The sequence below is a fragment of the Stegodyphus dumicola genome, chromosome 11 (genome assembly GCF_044657685.1).
Source record: "Stegodyphus dumicola isolate Sdum_Otavi_A_Nest chromosome 11, ASM4465768v1".
NCBI lineage: Eukaryota > Metazoa > Arthropoda > Arachnida > Araneae > Eresidae > Stegodyphus > Stegodyphus dumicola.
Window position 1 is genome coordinate 25,493,080 of NC_140778.1, and position 23,330 is coordinate 25,516,409.

Here is a 23,330-nt window from a genome sequence, read left to right on the forward strand (position 1 = left end):
GTTCGACACGAGGTCGTTTCGACGTGGGGTCAGTTCGACGCCATACTTTTTTTGCTTTTGTTTGACGCCATATTTTTCGTATTTTTATTTATTTTTAGAATAAGTTTGCATCATCATTCAAATAAATTTGGTGTCATCATCATTTGATGTTTCACACCCTACATTATGGGAATTCATAGATGGTCTCAGGCGTGTTTGAAAATCAATTGATCAATGTTATGAAGAATTTGTACGTGGAGATGAACCGCAGCCCAAGCGGAACAGGTACCTACAAGCTAATATGAGAATTAAAGTACTAGTTGAAGATTTTGAAAATCGAGAAATAATGGAATAGCTGAAAGGTGTGACGCATAATTTTGCAATGGATTAGTATAATAACAGTTCTGTGATGTAATATTATTTATCTCTAATTTTATTTATATGTAATCTTATTTATCTGTAATCTTATTTATCTGTAATCTTATTTATCTGTAATTATATTTGTCTGCAATATAATATAACTACTTTGTAGCCATACGTTTATTTACCATTTGTGTATTTTGCCTTTTTGATGCTGTTTTGTGAAATAAATTTAAAAAAAACCCTCCCTCATGTCCCGGGGCCTTGACGTTGGCGAGGGGCCTTCTCACGAATCTGGGACACAAACAAAAATCTAGAACACTTTCACACACATACACACATATATTTATTTCAAATATGCATGCAAATAATCGCTTATTCAATAAATAAAAATCAGTCATATTCCGTATTAAAACCATTGACTGATTTTTATTAAATCATATTACTTAATCAGTCATATTACTTCATATTTATTCTAAAAATAAATAAAAATACGAAAAACATATGGCGTCGTACTGCCCCGGCGTCAAACCGTCGGCGTCGAAACGACCTGCTTCGTTTTAAAATATCATACTATAATGTTGTACTGAACAATGAGTTTTATTCGTAACGGCAAGCTGGCTCGGAAATGGAGCAGACGTGGGATCCGTGCAATTTTGTGCCTACAAAAAGAGGAAAAGGATCTTACATTGCACGACGAGGGTCACGAGCAAGCAGAGCCTCTCTCCGCGCGCGCTGTCCGCTTCACAGTAGTACCTTCCTCCGTCGACATGCCGGATGTTGTGCAGCTGCAATGACGGGCCTTGGAATGTCTGGTTGTCCTTTGCCCTCGTCCAGGACACGTTGTGGCTGCACGAGACATTGCACAACAACCGCAGGTTGGAGCCAATATAGGACAGGAGACGGTAGGCCATACGAGGGCCCGATCGAGCTGCAAAAGAATAGAACTTAGTATACTCAGTAAGTAATATGAGGAAGCGTTAGTAATGTTTTTAAATTGACTCACGTTATAATTGCTAATAATTTTAAAAAGTTTAGTTTTAGTTTTCTAATCGCTCAGCTTGACAAAAGATACAGCCAATACCAAATTAGCCTAATTAACCGATTAAATTTAACTAAAATAAGTTCAGTTTGTTTGCAGCGGGGCGATAAGAAATGGCAACCACAAACTCTCAGCATGAAACATTGAAAATACAAAAATGTGTACATCACATGACTTCGTTGTACGGAATATTAAAATATACGCATTTTCTGCTGTATTTCATTTAAACTTATAGTGGAACCTCGACATACGAGCACTTCTATATTTGAGATACGAGGAAAGTATGAGCTAAAATTTTGTCTCTCAATACGAGTATTGACTCGAGTAACGAGCAATGAGCCAGGCTGTTGGTTCCCGATCCGTCTCGACTCGGGGAATACCTCGTCAGATCACTCGGTGTTCTTTAGTCTACGTGTTTGTAAGCTCGTGAGTCAATGGTTTATTACATTCAACGTGAAAATAATGGTTAATCTTTAGATTATGGTAACTTGGCGATTTTTTGGCGAAAATTTGGCGACTAACCCTGCTACAGCAACCTGCTAGTGTTTGTTTGGACGCCATTTTGTTTTCACAAAGTAAAACCATTTTTTACTCAATTTTTTCCAACAATCTGCTAGCGGAATTACGCTTATGCTAGAACTTTTATGGAACAAAAGTGCTTAATCATGACGAAGATTAGGTGCGAAAGTGGGAGAAAGTGCAGAATCTCAAACTGTTTGCCGCGTTCTTAATAATTGCACATAGACGGCATCCATGTACACGTCGACCTATTTTCACTTAAAAAAGCATCTCAGAATTGCACAAAAATGGCATTGCGCACACTCTTGACTTTATCCATGTACACTGCTAAAGTCCTAGCTAGAAACCTTTATCGCCTTACCAAAATGTCGCCAAACTACTTGTTACCATATTCCAAAGATTAGCCAAAATAATTATTTCAGGATGCCTCCCAAAAAGATTGTTGCCTCAGATAGTGCTGCAAAGAAAAATAAGGAAGCCATAGCCGTTAAAATTAGGAATGAAATCATAGATAAATAAGCAGGGTTTCAGAGTGACAGGATTGGCGAAAACATACGGCCAACTTAAGAAACAATGGGAATTTTACAATGAGATTTTTTGAATTTTGTTAAAAAATAATTTACATATTCAGAAAATGTCAAAATTTATTTTTTAAGGATTAAAGGTTCTATATGCTTGAAGAAATGTAAATAACATGCATTAGAATCAAATAAAATGAAAAGCAATATTTTTTAATTGTTTAACCTATAGAGCGGGCTGCCGCCAAAGAAAAATTTATCCGTTCTATGTACATCTAAAAAGAAAATGAAAAAGAAGAAAAAAAAAAAAAAAAAAAAAAAAAAAAAAAAAAGAATGAATGAAATCAGTTCATTCCTTTTAACTAACAAATAATTTGCAAATATTTTTTTTTTTTTTTTTTTTTGTTGTCAAACCATGAAAGAAAAATTTATAACTCTTTAGGTTAATACGTATACGTATGACGTCATGACTTAATTTAATGTAATACAAAGAGTTTTTCTCAGCATCAATAAAATAATTAACGTGGTAACAACATATCTTGTCAACTATCATAACCTGAAACAAAAAAAGTTGCCAACAGCAGCTTTATATTTAAAAGGCTGACATTAAGGAAATATTTTCGACGTGATACAATGACGCTATGTGCAATCGCGTGCTTTCTTGAGTGTCAGAATGTGACCTTATATAATAATAATAATGTATTTAATGCTTGGCAATGCTATTGTATTTCATATTTTTTTTTAAACTTACAAATTTTTGATTAACAAATTCTACAATTTGAAAGGGAGCAGTGGCAACACTTTTCGAAATAGAGCAGATTTTTATCTCCAATTCGCGAGACTGTTGCCACACGGAAAAATGAGTACAAAAATTAGCGTTTTTCCGAGTTTTTAATTAATATCTCGGCTAATTAAAGTCGTACGAAGATGAGAATGGCCGAAATGGCTTCCTACGAATTTTCGGAATCCCGGGGAGGGGGTACCTTTCTCGAAGCTTAACACCCCGCCGTCGCGGAGGAGATAATGTCTCAAATAGATGCGCACTGATTTTAATAGTATAGATTATTTGTTAAACATTTTGAACTCGTTTATAAAACGACTTCCAAACTGTAGTAGTAACACAGCTATTAAAATTCTGCCGCTTTTGCATAAAAATATACAGTAAATCCGAGAAATTATAACGAAATACAAAATTCAAAACAGATACGTAGCAGATTTTAGTATCCTGTATAAAAACAGGGATGTCCCTATTAGCTTAAAACTGAAAGACCTGTGCATCTATTCTATATTTCTAGGCACGTTTTGGGTGAAACAAAAGCATGAGTGCTTTTCTGTTTTATGCAAAAACATAAAATTCGAAATTTGGGACGTAGTCAATCGGGCATGAAGATATTCTACCGGAAAAGGCTTCGTACATGTAGGAAGCATAGTCCTGATATGAACTAATGGAAAAAGTCTGATTAATTTATGCTTTTGCCTTTTTTGATACCACTATTCATTTTAGGACTTTTTAATGAACTCATTTATTTTATATTCGTTTCTAGTGTCCGAGATTTTTTTCATTTAATTCTTTTTTACTTGCTTGTAGGAAGTAAAGGAAGTACTGCAATCGAGAAGTATTTCGGGTATTTATTTCAACATCATTTTGACCACTCTCGAATCTATTTTAATGATGTTTTTGCGTGATATATGTACGTACAAACAGAATAAAGAATGCTTTTAAACCAAAACAGATTGTAAAATGGATTTAAAATGGATTGAAATGAAATTTTCGTCTGCACGTATGCACGTACGTACGTATGTATCCTGTAGAACTCGAAAACAAGTAGCCGTAGAACATTGACTTTTCGTATACGGGACTGATGTAACATGTAGCTGTGTTCCTCCCTTTTTGGTTACAATGTGTTGCTCCCTTTTTGGTTACAATCGGCCGCACCAAACGCATATATACTTATACCCACTTTGTTACTTGTTTGGTGAGGTCAGATTTTTTTAATTCTTATATGTTGGTATTTTGTGTTTTTTTGCTTTAAAAGTGATTGAATTATGCTGTTCTTATGTTCCGGTTAAGGGTTTTATGCCTTTAGTTAATCTCTGTGCGATAGTTGTAGAATTATCAACAATTTAAAAGTTTAAGTAGCTGTTAAGCCTAACGTGGTCACCATTTGTTTACGTTTGAAACTTTTAGTAGAATAGTGAATTCAGTTGGGGCGCCAACTTCAGTGTCTTTTTGCCGAGTGGGACCAAAAGTAAACTTTTAGTTTTTTTGCACCGAAAAAAATATCTTCTTGCCCGTTGGTCGAACTGCTTATTTTGGCGTAGAAACTCTAATTTTTACTGTAAAATTTTTGCTTGAACGTTTTTATATGTATTTGGTGTTTTATGTTTTCCTGTATTTTACAATTTTTAATCTAAATCTTTTAAGTTTTTATATATCTTTGCCTTGAAGCGAAGTGAGAACTGAACTATTGAATGAGAAATATACCTCTAATGAAATTCGAGGAAATAAATTTAAATGAAATCCAGGAAAAAACTTGTATAATCTAATAGGCTGTACAAAGAAATCATCAGGTTTTTTTCCCATTATTTTGCGAATAACGTTTTAACTAAATGCAAAAAGACACTGGCAGTGGCACAAGAGACAAAGTACACCTGTGACTCACAAGAGTTCACAAATTTCACAAGAGACAAAGAACTCCTGAAGAAGAGACAAAGTACTCTTCTTCAGGTACGGTAATACAAGGTATTAGCAATCTGTGTTAGCAATACTTTAGTGATAAGGAATACTTTTAGTTTCAGAATATTGTCTATAGTCCCTTCAGAATGTGTCTGATTTGAAAAAAGTTGCTTGTGGACGGTAATAATCGAATGCATCGGTAGTTCCGAATGGCTGATTTTTACTTCCTTGTACGAAGTAAAAAGGAAGTATTGTAATCGCGAAACGTTTCAGGAAGCATATTTCAACGAAAATATCAATTTTGACAGCTATCAAATGCAATTTAACGATGTTTTTGCGTGATATCTGTACGTAAGGACAGAATAAAATATAAAACCTAAAAAAAAAAAAAAAAAAAAAAAAAAAACTGCTTTAATATTAATTCTAAAGAGAATTTTTCGTGGCGTCTGTACGAACGTATGTACGTACGTGCGTGCGTACGTACCTACGTATCTCGCATAACTCAAAAACGAGCAGCCTCAGAAAGTTGAAATTTTGTATATAGGACTGCTATAACATGTAGATGTGCACCTCGTATTTTGGTTGCAATCGGCCGCATTTATATATATATCCATTCTGTTACCCGGCTCAGTGATCTCAGTATCTTTACTCTTATATGTTTGAAAATTGTACATTTTTTACTTTAAAACTGATTGAATTATGTCGTTCTTATCTTCCGGTTAAGGTTTTTATGCCTTTAGTAAATATTGTATGCAATATTTTTAGAATTATCAACAATTTTAAAGTAGTTTAAGTGCCGCTAAGCCATTTTTTATGGCGGCCATTGATTGTTTACATTTGAAACAGCAGACTAGTGAATTTGTTGCCAATCTAGAGAAACTTAGTTTCGCAACAACAAAGATAACGCCTTCATTTATTACTGCCAATTAAATCATGCTTAATCCTTTCTGGAATTTTTTCGAGGAAATAAGTGTTTAAAGATTTACTTAATTTTTATTTTTAATATAGATATTTTGAGTTTTTATGTATTTTTGCCTTCTCGCGAAGTGAGAACTGAATTAATTGAATGAGAAATACTCAATCGTCTGTGAAAAACTGTTTCTTTTTAGTTTTATTTGCTTAATTTCTTTTATACATCATTCTAGCTTTATTATAGTATTTGAATAGAACATGTGGCAACGATTAGATAATTCTATTCTTTAAATGATATAAATTTTGTGCATTATGAGTTATAATATGAACGAAGTATAATATTGTTAAGTGAATCTAGCGCCAGAGTGTCGCTATGGCAAACAAATACTAGAGTGAATTTTAAAGAATGCATTTATTCTGTTGTGGTTTATGCGCTGTCGGCGAAGTAAATTTAATTAAATCCAATAAATTTAAACGAAATGCAAGAAAAAATGTGTATAATTCAATATTCCATACAAGGAAGTCATGTGGTGTACACATCAGATTTTTTTATTTTCGAATGGCTGATTTTTTTGATTTTGATCAGCAGTTCCGAATGGCTTAGTAATACGTAAAATTTTTAATTACTTTTTTAGAAAAGTGTTCTTCTGTGAGTCGAAGACGAAATTTACTAGTAACTGATTCAATATGCTCTTCATTAAACACCTGTTTTTCTGAAAGGACAAAGTTAAACGCTTATCAAGTTTTCAACAACACAATCGCTTCCAGAGACGCGCTCTTTGTGGAATCAGTTTGAAAGACCAATATTTTACTCTTAGCTATGAAATATTGCTCCAAGGCTGGTACTGCAGATACCTCAACCAGTTAGAAGAAAAGTAAATAATGAACTAAAAACCTCTTTTGCAGATGTCAGTGCTAACGGATAACTACTCCCCATCCGACTTACCATCTATGGCGATTACCTTAGCTATGTACCAAGACTTCTTTTAAAAGTTACGACTGATTCTGAGTTGAAAACTGTTTGCGAATCCGATAGGCCTTTTTATTTCATAATAACATTTTTAAAATGCCTTTAATAACTCATAAACGTATTCTTCAAATGTCGGTTCCTTGCGTCTGTCATTTTCAATATTTCCAAACTAAGACTGAAGTACACGATGGCGTATTCGAATTCATTTGCATTGCGACATTAGCGATCAATGATTTTGTATTCAACGCACATCATTCGTTTAAGTGTACCATCCCTGTGTATGTATGTAAAACCTTGTAGAATAACACAGGATTATATGTTATCACTAATCGTCATATATCGTTTTACTGTACAAGTACCATTTTCAGTGCATCTTCTGTAGTAATGTATCAGTGTCTAAGCGTATCATTTTTACTATTGTCTATATTGCCATGTAGGATAACACACGAGTATGTATAATCATTAATTGTCATTTTTCGCATTAATACACAATTCAATATATCAGTTTTTTTAATGTATAGGTGTTAAAGGTTTCATTTCTAATAATGTATACATAGCCATGTAGGATAATTTATGTTCATGTATTTTTATTAATCGTCATCTTTCATATTTATCCACAAGTATCATCTTCAGTGTGTCGTTTCTAGTATTAATGTTTAAGTGTAGCACTTCTATTAATGTATGTATATCCACGTAGGACGCTACACGATTATGTGTATATATTAATTGTCATCTCTCGCAATGATGCACAAGCATTACACTCAGTGCAACATTTCTGTCAAGTAGGTGTTTAAAATGTCTTATTTCTATTCATATACGCATAGCGCAGTAGGATAATACATGATTATGTGTTATCATTAATCGTCATCTTTCGTATTAATGTGAAAATTTCATTGTCAGTGTACCATTTCTATTAATGTATAAATGCATCATTTACCATGTTATAAATGTATATTAATGTATAAGTGTATCATTTCTATTACTGTATGTATAGCCACTTTGATACACGATTACGCGTTACCATTATTCTTCATCTATCGTATAATGTACAAGTGCCATTTTCAGTATTTTATTTCCATTAATGTATAGGTGTTTAAGTGTATCATTTGAACTAATATATATGTACAGACAAGTAAGGTAATACACGAATATGTGTAACCATTAATTGTCATGGTTCACGCTGATACACTATTGTCATTCTCAGTGTATCATTTCTGTCAACGTATAGGTGTGTATGTATCATTTTTATCGATGTGTGCATAGCCCAGTAGAATAATGCATGATTATGTGTTTTCTTTTATCGCCATCATTCGTATGTGCTTATGCATATCATTTCTTGTAGTTTATGTATAGTCATACAGGATGACACACGATTACGTGTATTCATTAATTGTCGGGCCCACCAGCGGCCGAGCGGTAAAGTCGCTGAACACTGGTAGTTCGGTTCGAATCCCGCGAACGGGCTGGCTGCGTGGGTGTTTTCGTGGTTTTCCCCATGTGTAACGTGTATACGAGCCAGTTTCTCTTAGAAAGTCCTCCACGAAGGCATCCCTCCCTTAGGCAGATAGCCCTCGAGGCTTTTCCATAATTACACACACACATTAATTGTCATCTTCTGCATTAATGCGCCAGTTGCATTATCAGTGTTTCATTTCTTTTAATGTATAAGATTAATAATGTATATTGTAATATTGTGTAATTTTCATTTCTTTTAATGTATATTTTTAATGTATAAGTGTTTATTGTTTAGACTAGAAGAGAAACACGCTAATGTGACAATCAAAGTCGTAAAAACAACCTTGTATTTAGCGTATGTATAATGAAACACTCAGTCGATTTCGAGGGCAGCTAAAGGTCCCTCCTCATCAGGAGAAAGAAATACCTAGAAAGAAGAAAATAAAGGAGAAGGAGTCACAGAAACACGTGGTCCTTATCAGCACTGCACGTGGTTATAACTAGATTTTTAATCAGAGTTGCACTGGCCGCCTACTTTTACTAAACCAGGCTATCTGATCAAGCATAAAGGACAAGAAAATTAGCGAAGTTAAAATAGGGAGCGAGGGCAATGCACCTTACGCTCAAAATCTGAACTTCAAATAATGGAAAGCAACCACTGAACGGATTTTTAATTGAACGGATTTATGCTATCAAACGACATTTTCGAGGAAATTCTATTTTTTATCGGTTTACCACGTGCACGATTTTGACTTTCGTTTCTTCTTACCACGTGGCTATTGGTTTTCAGGATTGGATGTTTCTCTCCTTTTGGAATCAAGGGCGGACAGATCGTTGTTATGGACAAACACACATATATTACTGGAGTCTCTAAACTGATAAATGAAGGCCCATACTACTCGATCCCTAAAGATCCTTCAACTTCGGACCTCACGAAAGTAAAAAGTGCTATTAAATCTTCCCACATTCTGCCAACTCAGTTGAAGAAATCACTTATTCCACCTATTACTAATTACGCTAGACTTTATGCTCTTCCAAAAGTCCACAAAACCGGTATTCCTTTTCGACCAATTGTTTCCAACATAGGTACTGCTTCATATCCTTTGGCCAAATATTTAGTTTCCAGATTTTCTCCTCTACTTGCTAACAATATTCACACTGTAAGAAATTCTGTTGAAGTTATTGATAAACTTAAAAATATTTCTCCACTTCGTTCCATTATGGTTTCATTTGATGTTAAATCTCTGTTTACTAATGTTCCGGTCGGAGGAGCACTAAATTGTCTTGAAACTAGGCTTCGGGAATTTCACTTCACACATACTAAAATTATTGAGTTAGTTTCGCTTACTAAAGTTTCTCTGAGTCAAACCCACTTTGTTTTCCAAAATGCATATTTTCGTCAAGTTGAAGGATTGGCTATGCGTAATCCTTTCAGTCCGGTACTTGCTGACATTTATATGCACTATTTTGAGATGAAATTATTTGATAAACTATGTTTTCGTCTTTGGATTCGGTATGTTGACGACACTTTCGCACTTTTTGACGGTTATAAAGATGATTTATCCAGATTCTACCTATTATGAATTCAATTGATCCAGCCATCCAATTCACTCTTGAAATTGAATCCAACATTTCCCTCCCCTTCCTCGATATTCTTATAATACGCAATGAAACTGATTTTAGCACCACTGTGTACCGTAAACCCTTTGTAGTTTGTTTACCACCCCATGCCAAGTCATGCCACCCTGTTAAGCAAAAAATGGCTTCTTTTTACTATTATGTATTCCGCGCGCTTAAAGTTTGTTCCTCTGAATCTTTGCTTACCAATGAACTTAATTATTTGAGAGCAGTTGCGATTGACCGTGGATTTTCTCCCGTGATTATTGATAAAGCCGTTAAAAAATTTTCAGATTCCCATCAAAGAAGACATTCCAGTGTTAGAAATAATATTAATGACCTTGTCGTGCTTCCATTTTATCCTTCTGTTAGCTATAAAATTGCACGGATTCTCCAGAAATTCAATTTTGAAGTCGGTTTCTCCCCTATTAATAAAATTCACCCTTCGATTCTAAAAGATTGCATTTCTGTCTTGAATTCTTGGGGAATTTATAGTATATCGTGTCAGTGTGGTTTAAGATGTATTGGCCATACGAAAAGAGCGTTGAAGTTTCGTATCAAGGAACATGAATCTTATGTCAGAAAGGGCGAAATTAACATGTCTTCAATAGCGTATCATAGTTGGACTTTTAACCATAATTTTGATTTTGGGTTTGCAAAAATTATCCAAAAGGCTTCTTCCATAGGTGAATTGGATTTTCTTGAGGCGTTTCACATTCACAAAGATTTAGCAGGTTTAGTTAATGATTTGAAGTCCAATCCAGTCCTTCCTAATGCCTTTAAAATTCTACTATCTTAATTCAGTTATTTTTGCCGATAGATGGCGTTGCCTCCTCGCGTTTGGTACTACCAGAGGGTAAAAATCCGTTCAGTGGTTGCTTTCCATTATTTGAAGTTCAGATTTTGAGCGTAAGGTGCATTTGCCCCTCGCTCCCTATTTTAACTTCGCTAATTTTCTTGTCCTTTATGCTTGATCAGATAGCCTGGCTTAGTAAAAGTAGGCGGCCAGTGCAACTCTGATTAAAAATCTAGTTATACCCACGTGCAGTGCTGATAAGGACCACGTGCTTCTGTGACTCCTTCTCCTTTATTTTCTTCTTTCTAGGTATTTCTTTCTCCTTATGAGGAGGGACTTTAGCTGCCCTCGAAATCGATTGAGTGTTTCATTATACCTACGCTAAATACAAGGTTGTTTTTACGATTTTTATTGTTTATTGTTTGCCTATCTTATTAACCACTTAGACCAATATACATATGTATTCAATGTACCTATACCACCAATGTACCTGTGTATGAAACTTTTTATTAATTGTATACTGAAGCATATATATGCACATGCCCTTGTCTGGCTACGTCAATACCTTATATTCTCCATTAATATATTCCCGATGCAGCCCTTTCAGGAAATCGCCTGGGTTGTGTTGTTCTAAATAGGTGCGGGTGCCGGACGACACCCGATTTGTCATATTAAGCCGTCCGGGCCCTGTATTCACCTGTCACCTGTCCGACATAAACTTGTAAGGTTTCAATCTGAGTCCAGCTAATTCTTCGACTAATAGGAGACTAACCTGTTATGGAGGTGTTGTCTTCCGCGGCGAGTCCGCAGAGGTTCCCACTGGAATGGCTCGAATTGTCGATGCCCAGATAACAGAGCATGGATCGGTTGCTGGAGTCTGGCTCCTGAGCTGTATGGCACTTCACCTGCAACGAGAAAAAAGATATTCATTAGAAGCCAATTTTATTGCCCATTCCAGAAATACATATTACCTAAACGATATTCATTAGAAGCCAATTTTATTGCCCATTCCAGAAATACATATTACCTAAAAGATATTCATTAGAAGCCAATTTTATTGCCCATTCCAGAAATACATATTACCTAAAAGATATTCATTAGAAGCCAATTTTATTGCCCATTCCAGAAATACATATTACCTAAAAGATATTCATTAGAAGCCAATTTTATTGCTCATTCCAGAAATACATATTACCTAAAAGATATTCATTAGAAGCCAATTTTATTGCCCATTCCAGAAATACATATTACCTAAAAGATATTCATTAGAAGCCAATTTTATTGCCCATTCCAGAAATACATATTACCTAAAAGATATTCATTAGAAGCCAATTTTATTGCCCATTCCAGAAATACATATTACCTAAAAGTTTAATGGTATGGGTTGTTGTTGTCTTGTCCATATTCCACGGAATGATGGTTTCCAGAGCCTACTCCGAAGAGAGGTTGGACTTCTATTTTCCACCCCCAATTTTGAGGGGGGATCCGGGGAGCCTCCTACCCCTCTCAACTCCCACAAACCCGCACGAGAGGACTTTCGGCTTCCCGCATATTTAGAATGCCGCCATGCCTCACCGACACTACACATTTACAAACATCCATGTTCTCTCCGGGATACATACGAACCCGGGAACTTCGGTAAATATCATCCGACGATTGCCGAAGACTCCTCTTGCGAAACTCCCGCTGAATGCGCCTCCACGTGCCTTCAATGGTGTTGGCATTCGCGCCAGTTTCGAGTATCTTTCTTCCTTCAAACCCACTCATAGCCATCCGATTGACCTTTTAAGTCGGACTAGACCCATATCTTCCGCACAAACCTGACATTCACAGCGAGAACTAATTAACCTTCATTTATATACCAATAAATTATAACCAGGTCTGTGGAGTCGGTAGGCAGAAGGACTGACTCTGGCTCTAACTCCTGGAATTTTAAAGACTTCGACTCTGACTCCCGACTCCCTCATATATATGTAAACATATGCACCTGTGTTACAGCTTATTTTTTTAAACATATGTAAGGATTATGTTAATTTTATGAACAGTTAAATTTTAAGTTAAAGTTCCTTTCCTGTGAAATTCTTAACTTCAACTTACTACTTCCGGCCAGAACGTAGTTTTGGAATCTTGCTGAATAGTTAATGAGGAGGAGCGGTATTTAAACCACGAAGTTACTTACAGAGGCAGAGAGAATCAGAGTTTCTGATTTACGCGCGTCTGCCCTTTTTGGCCACTCTCTCTCTCAAAGCTGTTATTGCGCTCGGCCGTACTCAGACCCTTGCTAAGATTTGTAGTCAAATAAGTTAAGGGGCCAACTCGATTTGAATCTTGATAGCTTCGGCTATATTTCTTTAGTTAATTCTTAGTCTTTTAAGTTCAAGCCCAAGTGCGGGCTTTGTTTGTACACTCCCAGGCGGAGTTTTGTTAAATCTTATTGGAATAATAAAGGGTTAGTTACCCTTCTATCTTCTTGTTTCTTGTCACCGAACTTAAGCGATTATTCCCTTATCAGTTCTTAGATTCTTCACTTCCAACATTAACTTAGAATTACGAAGGGAGGAACTCTACACATAAAAGAAGCAATAGATGTTACAGAAAACATTGATGGCGTAGCAGATTGTTTATATTAATTAGCATTTGTTATGAAATGGAAAACATAGCACTAGTAATTTCTAAGAAACAGTACAGCTTCGGAAAGATCTTCTTTGATAAAGGACCATTGATCCGATTTGATAAACCTCAGTGCTAAGAATAATCTTTCCACAAGAACTTCAATAACAGGAAGAGCTGTTATTGTTAGGGCTACTTCTTTTAACTTTTATGGATAGATTTGTATAAGTTCTAAAGAGGTGTCTTGCAATATTTCTCTGTTTCTTCAAGGACTGCGTAGAAATCTTGATTGTATTTTTTTCATTATAAAAAAAAATGTTTCTTTATTTTTCATTCGCCTTGTCTTAGCCTTTTCAATATTATCCTAATGTTTCTCAAAATCTAATTCACTGGAAGAGGATGGCAGAGGCTCAGTTGCAATGTCTGCAGTCTAACTATCTTGATTTGAATATACCAGTTGTTCTGAGAACAATTTCACTTTTAGTGAAAGTTCATGGATGGCTTTCTTTGCCTTTTAATTTGTTAGTCATTCAACAAAATTCGGTGTTTTGGATCTACATATATTGAAACCAGCATGATCTCATTGTCTAGCAAACTACATAGTTTCACTTTTACTAATTGAGAAAATGATTCCTTCTGCAATAAGCCGTCCCATTTTAGAGAGAACATTTTCCATTCTTGCAGAAACAAGCCTCCTGTTAAATGCACTTCTCCGTCGCGCTGATTGATCAATAATTGCTCCTTTTCCTGCTCGCCTTCTAAGAATGGCACCACTTTTGGGAGTCCTTTGATGCTATTGCTGCTTGCCTGAATTTAACAATGAGATTTGTAGCCTCTGATGAATTTTGCGCCATGGGCTCCTTTTTCTTGTTGTGAATTAATTAACCTTTTCTTGTTGTGAATTATGCTACAATAATGCCATCTATGAGCTGAAAAAGTACTAAATGAATCAGTTTGCACTTCTCCATCGCGCTGCTTGATCAATAATTGCTCCTTTTCCTACTCGCCTTCTAAGAATGGCACCACTTTTGGGAGTCCTTTGATGCTACTGCTGCTTGCCTAAATTTAACAATGAGATTTGTAGCCTGTGATGAATTTTGCGCCATGGGCTCCTTTTTCCTGTTGTGAATTATGCTACAATAATGCCATCTATGAGCTGAAAAAGTAACTAAATGAATGAGTTTAATGAATAATGAATAATAAATAAATATAATCTCTTATATTTATTTATTAATATATGTCAATCAAAGGGAAATATATGTCGCCATTTGTTAGAAAGCTCTGCCACATAAATTTTGCAATTATGTAAATTAACTGAGTTATACTGTATTTCATCCAGCTTAATATCTATCTTGATTTAATTCCATAGAAGTAACTCTTGTTACCTTCCATGATCCTTTCATTTTTACTTCAAAATAAACTCACACCATTCAATAATATTGTACATTATGTTATTACTTTAACCCCTTCCCCGGCCAATGCCTGTCTTGCAAGTGGATGCACTTCCTTTTCAGATTCACCATTGGTAAAGACGACCAGTAGCTTCGCCCACTTCACTAAAGTACCTCCAGAGACAACGCCTTCAACTCAGACGAGCTCTCGCCATTCTGACGCTAGCACGCAGCATCTGCATTTACACCGCCGGACATCTATCGAACTAGCTCAACGCCTGCTGTATCTGAAGACTCTAAAATTGCACCTTCACGAGATATTTTTTATCTCAATTACGAACTTTGTCACGTTAGGATAGAAAAAGATATGCCTTTTTCGTACGAGTTCTACACAGGATGTGGCTTTTATAACCCGGGTGCCTGCTGACAAGTGTTTCTAACACCCGAGTCTTCAAATTGAAACTGTCCGAGAAAAACTGGAGTCGTTGTGTTTCTAGTGACTCCAGCTTCGACTCCTTTCACCCCAAAATCTGCCAACTATGATTACGACTCTGTGACTCCTATTCGGACTCCACAATCCTGATTATGACTTTCTTACCGATTCGCCCTAAATTATGAGGCGGTAAAGGGAGATTATTTATTTTGCCACACATATTTCTTCGTAGAAATGATGGGACAACGATTAATTGGAATCAGCCATCATCGGAAACCAAACGGCAATTAAAATTCCAATAATTCAAAACAAGTAACTTAAAGTACACGATACACGCACTACAAATTACATAGTCCTCGGTCATTAAACTAAGAAGTTCCAATCAGATTAAAACTTGAGGAAAACATTGGCTGGCTGCCATAACGTTGAGGAAACAAAGTCTGGGTTACCAGAAAACAGGTAGCAGCGTCGGTATTTGGGGCCAAATCAAAGGGCACCCTTTTCTACACTACATCCAAAGAAAAATATAAACAAATAACCTAAAAATGTTAACAAAAATTTACAACACAATTTAAACATAATATTGTTATGAATTTTGTACTTACGTAGATGATTTTAGTGCAATTATGAATAAAATTGTATTTTTCTGTGTACTGTATCCCGAAATAAATTTTAAAAGAAAGGTATGCCGTAAAAGTAAGAATACAGGGGCAAGTGCATTTAATATTCAGTAAATTGTTATCTCGGTAATTTGGCGTAATATCGCCAACAGCTTTGGCGATTTATTTTGTCGCCAAAAGTGGCGACTATTTGGCGACATTTTGGTACGGTCCCTGCATCACCGTAATATGCATTGAAATTGAATAAATGTAATTGATAATTATGTTAACTGTAACCTTTATTACACACTCTTATTGCTTTTCAGTAATTTTGAGAAGCAGAAAGCACTGGAAATATCTCGGCGGATATATATAAAACTATACATGATCGAAGAGAGAGCATCTGCGCTCAGTCAGCCCGTTAGTTGTGTTATGAAGAAATGTTTCGACACCAAGGTTAAATAGTTTTACTTCTAGGTACCATGTTATATCTGAAATTCCTATATTGTTAAATGTTAATTATGAAACTACTTGCCGTTAAAGGTAGTAATCGTATAGTGAAACGTGTACAGCATTTTTGCGTTGTGAAAAAAATGCATTCCGGGACCGCGCCGTGAGAGGATCGAAAACATAAAACGTATACAAGATATAAAGGAAAAGTTCATATTAAATATATAAAGAAAACATACTGTAAGAGGTTCCAGATTAAATATCAGTTTATTCAATTACAACACAATAAGAAAAATCTTAACCTCATCTGAGAGTCTGTTCATTTAAATTCATAAAAAAAACTTAAGGTTTGTCTGGTGATTTAAAAGAAAGGAAAGGGAAACAATTTAAGGCCTGAGAGTTAAATTTTAGATTTGACGTTGTTTTTTTTTTTCTGCTAAGGACGTTTTTGAAAAGCTTGCCTAAAGTTCAAACACACCAAAAAAAATAAAACTTATCTTGAAGGGACATCTTGAAGCGGAGGACTCTCATCTTATCCCGCGTTGATGTCGGCCGGGCTCATCTTGACACTGGTTCTAAAAATGTAGACTCCACTTCACTACTGTAGAACAGAAACAGGAGCACTGCTGCCCAGGACGGCTATCCGCTTGGTCCTGAAAGTCCTATGTCAACACGCAGGTAACTCGTTCAAATTTCGCCGGTCAGAAACGTTGTTGCTAGGAAATTACTGCTCGCCTGTTCTTACTCATCCCAAGAGCAAGCTTCACGGGTAACGTCCCAAGTAAGTTCCACCCACCAGTCAGTAAGGGAGAGAATCCAACTCCAAGTTTCTTCAAGCCAGTTTTCAAGAGCAACGTCCACAAGTCCAGCAAACCCGAAAGTCAGCGAGTCCAAGCGTAAGTGAGTCCAGAGAAAGTGTGTATCCAACTCGAATTTTCCTTCGTCTCCTTCACAAAACGGGCTCCCACTATGGCTTCACTTATCGCCCCCTTAATTATCGCAAAATCTTCGTTTTCAACTCCAGAATGCGGAAATAAGGGTGATCGCGCATGCGCGCCCTTCTTCACTTAGCCAACAACCGGACCCTCAATCGCCAAAAACCTGAATGACTTACATTGAAAGACAAGTAGCAACCTTTGACCTTTCCGTCACGTACTTTCCTCTCTTAAGGTCAACTAACAATGAAAATTCTTTCTCGAACATTCTAAAGCGCGCGAAATCATGACTTGGCGAAAATTGCCTTCCTTTCCCTGCTTCTTTCACAATGAATAAAAGTTTGTACAAGATTTACAAATAGAGGAAAATAAATAATACTCTTTTAAACTACATAATATTTCCAGAAGCATCTGTTTTTCCCCAAAATTAAAGCCTTAAATTAAATAATTCAGAATCAAAATAAAATTTAAATTTCCATAAATCATAAAATCATTCACCTAGTTTTTACAACGCTATCAGATAATTTCTCTACATAACATTCCTTTCCCCTAAGGAATTAAATTTTGGTTTACCAAAATTTAGCAGACAGACACTTCTTGAAATACCATGACTCATACTGTGCAATAAGGCTAAAGGACAACATAATGTAACAATATTTCACACGACTACTTGGTACAGTGACATTACTGACACATTAAATTTAAAGTCCAAAATGTGCAAGTAAAACAACAAGATTAATCAAAGCAATTACTAATTAAATACTCAAGGAAGATCATTAAAAAAACAATTAATCAAAACATCAATTAAATCACTTAATTAATTAAACCTAGAAATACTCAGAACACATACAAAAATAAAAATAAAATATAAGGCGTTAATCACAAACAAAATATGTCTAAGATCAATCAATAATTTTATGACAAAAAGAATTTCTCTTTTTTTTTTCAGTTCATTGCATCACATTAGTGTTGCAGTCTCTGTGTGGCCACATTTCTGAACGTTTATTTATCTATTCATTCCTTTTCAGTCCATTAATGTAAACAATTTCACCTGAGGTCGAACACATTCTACTATTGTGACAATTTCTGCTGAGCACAATCATGGAATACATTAAATGAGTACGGAGTTGTCAATGCAAGCGAGGGAAAACCCTGTCGTTAGAAATCATTGTGTTAACAACTCCCCCCTGCAGCCTTCAACGCGAGAAAATGAAAGCAACCAACCCCGGAATGTGAACTCAGCACCACAATACTCCTTAGTAGAGGAACTTGACCTTAAAAGAAACCAGATTTCACCCTCCTACGTCTCACCTTCGACCAAGGAAGAACAATCACTCTTTCAAAGTTGAAGAAGACTTTATCTTTCAATTTTTCCCTTACGATAGATAAGCCACTGAATGTGTTCGAATACACACACCTGAAGAAAGAAATAATCTAATCCAATTGTTCACACCAAAAAAAAATGAAATAAATAAAAATAAGATAAGTAACGCGCCGCAGATACATAAAATAAATTCCTGAGAAAATAAACACACTAATAATTCAAACAATTCCAAATAAAATATGTCACATGAACGTATTCAAATAAGGAGTAAAGACCCCTAAGTACTACGAAAATGAATAACTTCCAGGAATGAATCCCAAACAATCACGTCTAAGAACAGAAGCGGCCTGATCAGGGCCAAGCATTAGAAAAGAAAGGAACGTTACAACACAAGGAACCTCGGAACCAGCCGAAAATACCCCACACAAAGATCAGAAAGAAGGAAAACGTGATTGTCCAAAAATTCAATTCAACCAAAATCACTTCCCAAAATAGCATAACGAATACGCTGAGCAAATACCAATTAGAATTTTATCCAAGACACACAAAAATAATAGTAATAATACAACCTAATGCATATACAAAATAACGTTTGGCCAAACTGAAAAAGTCAAACTATATACAACAAATATATATATATATATATATATATATATATATATATATATATATTTCGCTAAAGTCTGATTTACTGAGTCCAAAAATAAATGTTTGCAAAGCCCTACATTAGTAAGCAACAAAACCCTGCGAATCCCTACGTCTCAGGTTATAAGGAATATCAGCACATTGATTATGAATTCTCTCTGGAGCATCAGAGTTGCACGCCTGCAATGAAGGAAAGTTTATACGTTCAGGTACCTTTGTCAATCTATCCACATGTACTACCTGCGACTGCTGTGGGCTCGTAACTGACTCAATTTTAAAATTCACTTTAGTGACCTGTTCGACCACTCTAAATGGACCCTTATTAAACTTCGCAAATTTCTTAGTCAATCCAGGCCGCAACACAGGAGTATAAAGATACACCATATCCCCTATTTTAATATTTTTTGAAAAAACAACCTTGTCTCTAATCTTTTCCTGTCTTTCAGCCGCTTCCGTTAAGTTTTTATTTACTAAAGAGAAAACCCTGCGGAGTCTTAAAATTAAATCCCTTGAATAAGTGTCTGTGTCACGATAAGTCTTAAAGTCTGTTTGTGTCAACAAATCAATAGGTAAATTTAAATCTCTTCCATAAAGAAAAAATGCTGGGCAGTCCAGTAATGCGCCATGCCGTCCAGTTCTGTGCGCTAAAAGTGCGAAAGGCAAATGTCTGTCCCAATCTTCCTGCGTCTCACTCACAAGGTGGCTGAGAGAATTTATTAGAGTAGCATTTAAGCGTTCAACGACTCCGTCAGACTGCGGGTGGTAACTGGTGGTGGTGTGCTTAGTGATGCCTAATTTCTGATATACTTCTTTTATTGCATGTGAAATAAAATTCGAGCCCCTGTCAGTAACTACATGTAAAGGCACACCGTGAGCCGAAATAAAAAGTTCCAGTTTTTCTATGATAGATTCAGAAGTAAAGTCTTTCAAAGGATAAGCCTCGGGCCACCTCGTAAAATAATCAGTGATAACTAAGATGTATTTATTTCCCTGTAAAGTAATGGGTAAGGGACCAACAATGTCCATGGCTATTCTTTCTATCGGACGGGAAGCCACAGGCATTCTCAGAAGAGGAGCCTTGTGAGAAGGCCGGTGACCCCTCCTTTCGATACAGGAATGACAAGATTTTACATAATTATGAAAGTCCCTATACATGCCTTTCCAATAAAAGGATTTTTGAATACGTTGCAGTGTGCGATGGAACCCGGAATGTGCCGCCACCGGCGAATCGTGGTGCTCTTGCAGAATACGTGAAACTAAAGATCGTGGAACAACCAACCTGTGCAGTTTTTGCCAACGGGTACGTTGCTTAGCATATTCACAATATAAAATGCCATTACGCATAAAAAATTTCAAAAAACGAGGACTAGGAGTCAAATTTTTTTTTATATCTGAAATAATCTGCTTACAATGCATATCTGAACCCTGCTCTTCTTTGAACGTCTGTAATAAGTCTGGACTGACAGAATTTTGAACAAGGTGCGTTACATTTACTGCTCTAGACAAGAAATCAGCTGTTACGTTCAATTTCCCTGGTTTATGTATTATTGTATAGTCAAATTGGGACAAGCTCATAATCCACCTAGCTATCCGAGAAGTGGGATCCTTCAATTTTAGCACGTGGGACAGCGACGCCTGATCTGAATAAATTGTGAACCTTTTCCCTAAAAGGTACTGGCGAAAAAAGGCAGTAGCCCAAACTACTGCTAAAACTTCCCTTTCAACTGTACTGTATCTGGTCTCCGGATCTTTTAACTTCCGGCTTGCGTAACAAATTGGATGCAAGAACCCAGTATCATCCTCCTGACAAAGAACAGCTCCTAAGGCTAAATTGGAAGCGTCCGTACAAAGCGAAAACGGTTTGGAAAAATTGGGTAGAGTTAAAATAGGTTCCTTTAAAAGTTCACTTTTAAGAGTGTCAAAGGAATTTTGAGCTTCATTGGTCCATTTAAATACAACTTTGTCTTTTGTTAGCTGTGTAAGAGGAAGAGCCTTCTGTGTGAAATTAGGTATAAATCTTCTATAAAACCCTACAAGCCCGAGAAACCTTCTAACTTCTTTTCTATTCCGAGGAGGAACAAATGCTTGTACAACTTTTAAATTTCTGTCATCTGGTTGTAAGATACCTTTTGATACCTTAAATCCTAGATAAGTTATTTGGCTTTTGAGAAAATGACACTTGGACGGTTTCAACTTAAGATTATGATTTCTGAGTCTGTCAAAAACTATTTTAAGCTTTTCAAGGTGTTCGTCAAAAGTACTCGAAGCTGTCACAATGTCATCTATGTATATGCCTATTTTTAACGGGGACAGATTGGCTAAGACAACAGACATGAGCCTTTGAAAGGAACTGGGTGCATTGCGCATTCCGAAAGGTGTCCGAAGCCATTCGTAATGCCCGGAAGGGGTCGAAAAACCACTTTTAAATGTGTCATCCGGGTGGATCTTCATTTGGAAAAATCCCAAAGTTAAGTCCAACGTTGAAAACAAATTCGCATCACCCAATTGTTCCACAAGCTCGAGCATATTAGGAAGAGGAAATGAATCTTCAACAGTTTTTTCATTAAGTTTCCGAAAATCCGTCACTAATCTATACGTATTATCAGCTTTCTTTACAAAAAGAACCGGCGCACTATATGGACTATCGCTTTCTTGAATAATATTGGAATCCAATAATTCTGTTATTTGCCTATCTAATTCCTCGCGATGATGAAAAGGCACTTTGTATGGCTTTTGTCGAACCGGAATACTATCCTTAAGGTTAATATTGTGTAGAATTGTATCGCACCCCGTTAGCTGAGTTACAGAAGAAGCGAAAATGTCATTGTAATGGCTTAAAAGCTTAGTCAGGTGCTGCTGCTGATCCGGTGACAAGTGAGAAAGGTCAAATTCTCCCCCCCACGACTCAAAATCCTCTCCTTTCTCCATGGTCGTCGTGTTATTCACGCAAGCAGTTTCTATTGAAGACACAGTAACAGGAAGAATAGATGCTAACTTAGTTCTTTTGTTAATATGAATAGTCTGTGGAGTAAAATTTGCTATCTTAACGTTAAAAGTCTTAGAATCATTATTTAAATTAACTGATCTTGCCACAGAGAATTTACTATGAGAGTTTTTATCAATCGGCTCTAATAGGACTGTGTCATGCGAATCATAAAACGTAGGAGCAATTACCTTTACTATATTCTCAGAAAACGGCAAAAGTTTATGTTTACGAACTGCATAGCAATAATCCAAGGAATCTATCGGTCTCGAAAAGAGACAATTTGAACTGTCACACCAACGTAAAGCAAAATTTTGTCCAAGTAATTGTTTAGTACTAAAATCCAGCATGAGTGCATTATCAAGTAAAAACTGTGTTCCTAAAATGGCACCATAGTGCAAAGAAAAATCCTTGTCCTTAATGAGAAAATCAACAGGAAAAATCCTGCCTTGCAATACTACGGGAAGTGAAACTTTTCGTGTGATTAGAACATTCTGATTAGAAATTCCTTTTAAATAAAGTTTACAAGGAGAAAATGAAACTTTATCCCCTAACCCTGCAATAATTTTTTCCTCTATAATATTAACCGTTGCCCCCGAATCTATCAAAAATTTAATTTCTGTCTGTAATATAGAACCCTCTACTATTGGTAATGAATACTCTCCTGTAGTGACTACAAAGACGGATGGCACCTCCAAAAGGGCATTCGAGGAAGAAATGGAAGCGTGTTTCTCCCCACCCTTTTCTAGTTTAAATTAAATGTCTGAGCTTGGTGATTCAATTTGCTACCAGTTGCACCTCGATCCTGAGATGCTACCGTCAAATGTTCGGGTGCCATATGAGAATTAAGTGTATTCGCCGTTCCTGCCTCTCTTTGTCGAAATCTGTGATCTGATCTACCCTGCTCGTTATTAGACCTGCCATTTACATAACAATTTCTGCTTATGTGTCCTACCCGGTTACAACGGAAACATCTAGGCTGTAAGGATCTCGACCGAGGATTATGCACCATCAAAGATTGCATTTGGCTCTGCAAAGTATTCATCATCTGTGTCAACTGGGTTAAGTTCTGTTGTTGCAATCGAATAGCCTCTACAAGCTCTACATTATCACCC

General features: G+C 36.1%; 1 protein-coding gene across 1 annotated transcript in view; it reads right to left on the bottom strand.

The window, feature by feature from the left end:
- Positions 1 to 23,330, bottom strand: part of LOC146993851 (uncharacterized) — a 345,063-nt gene that overhangs the window by 39,731 nt on the left and 282,002 nt on the right. Inside the window, exons 3-4 of the mRNA XM_085826601.1 lie at positions 11,618 to 11,750; positions 1,028 to 1,270 (exon numbers count right to left, since the gene is read on the bottom strand). Coding sequence (XP_085682727.1) covers positions 1,028 to 1,270; positions 11,618 to 11,750 — 376 coding nt within the window. The remainder of the gene's footprint in view (positions 1 to 1,027; positions 1,271 to 11,617; positions 11,751 to 23,330) is intronic.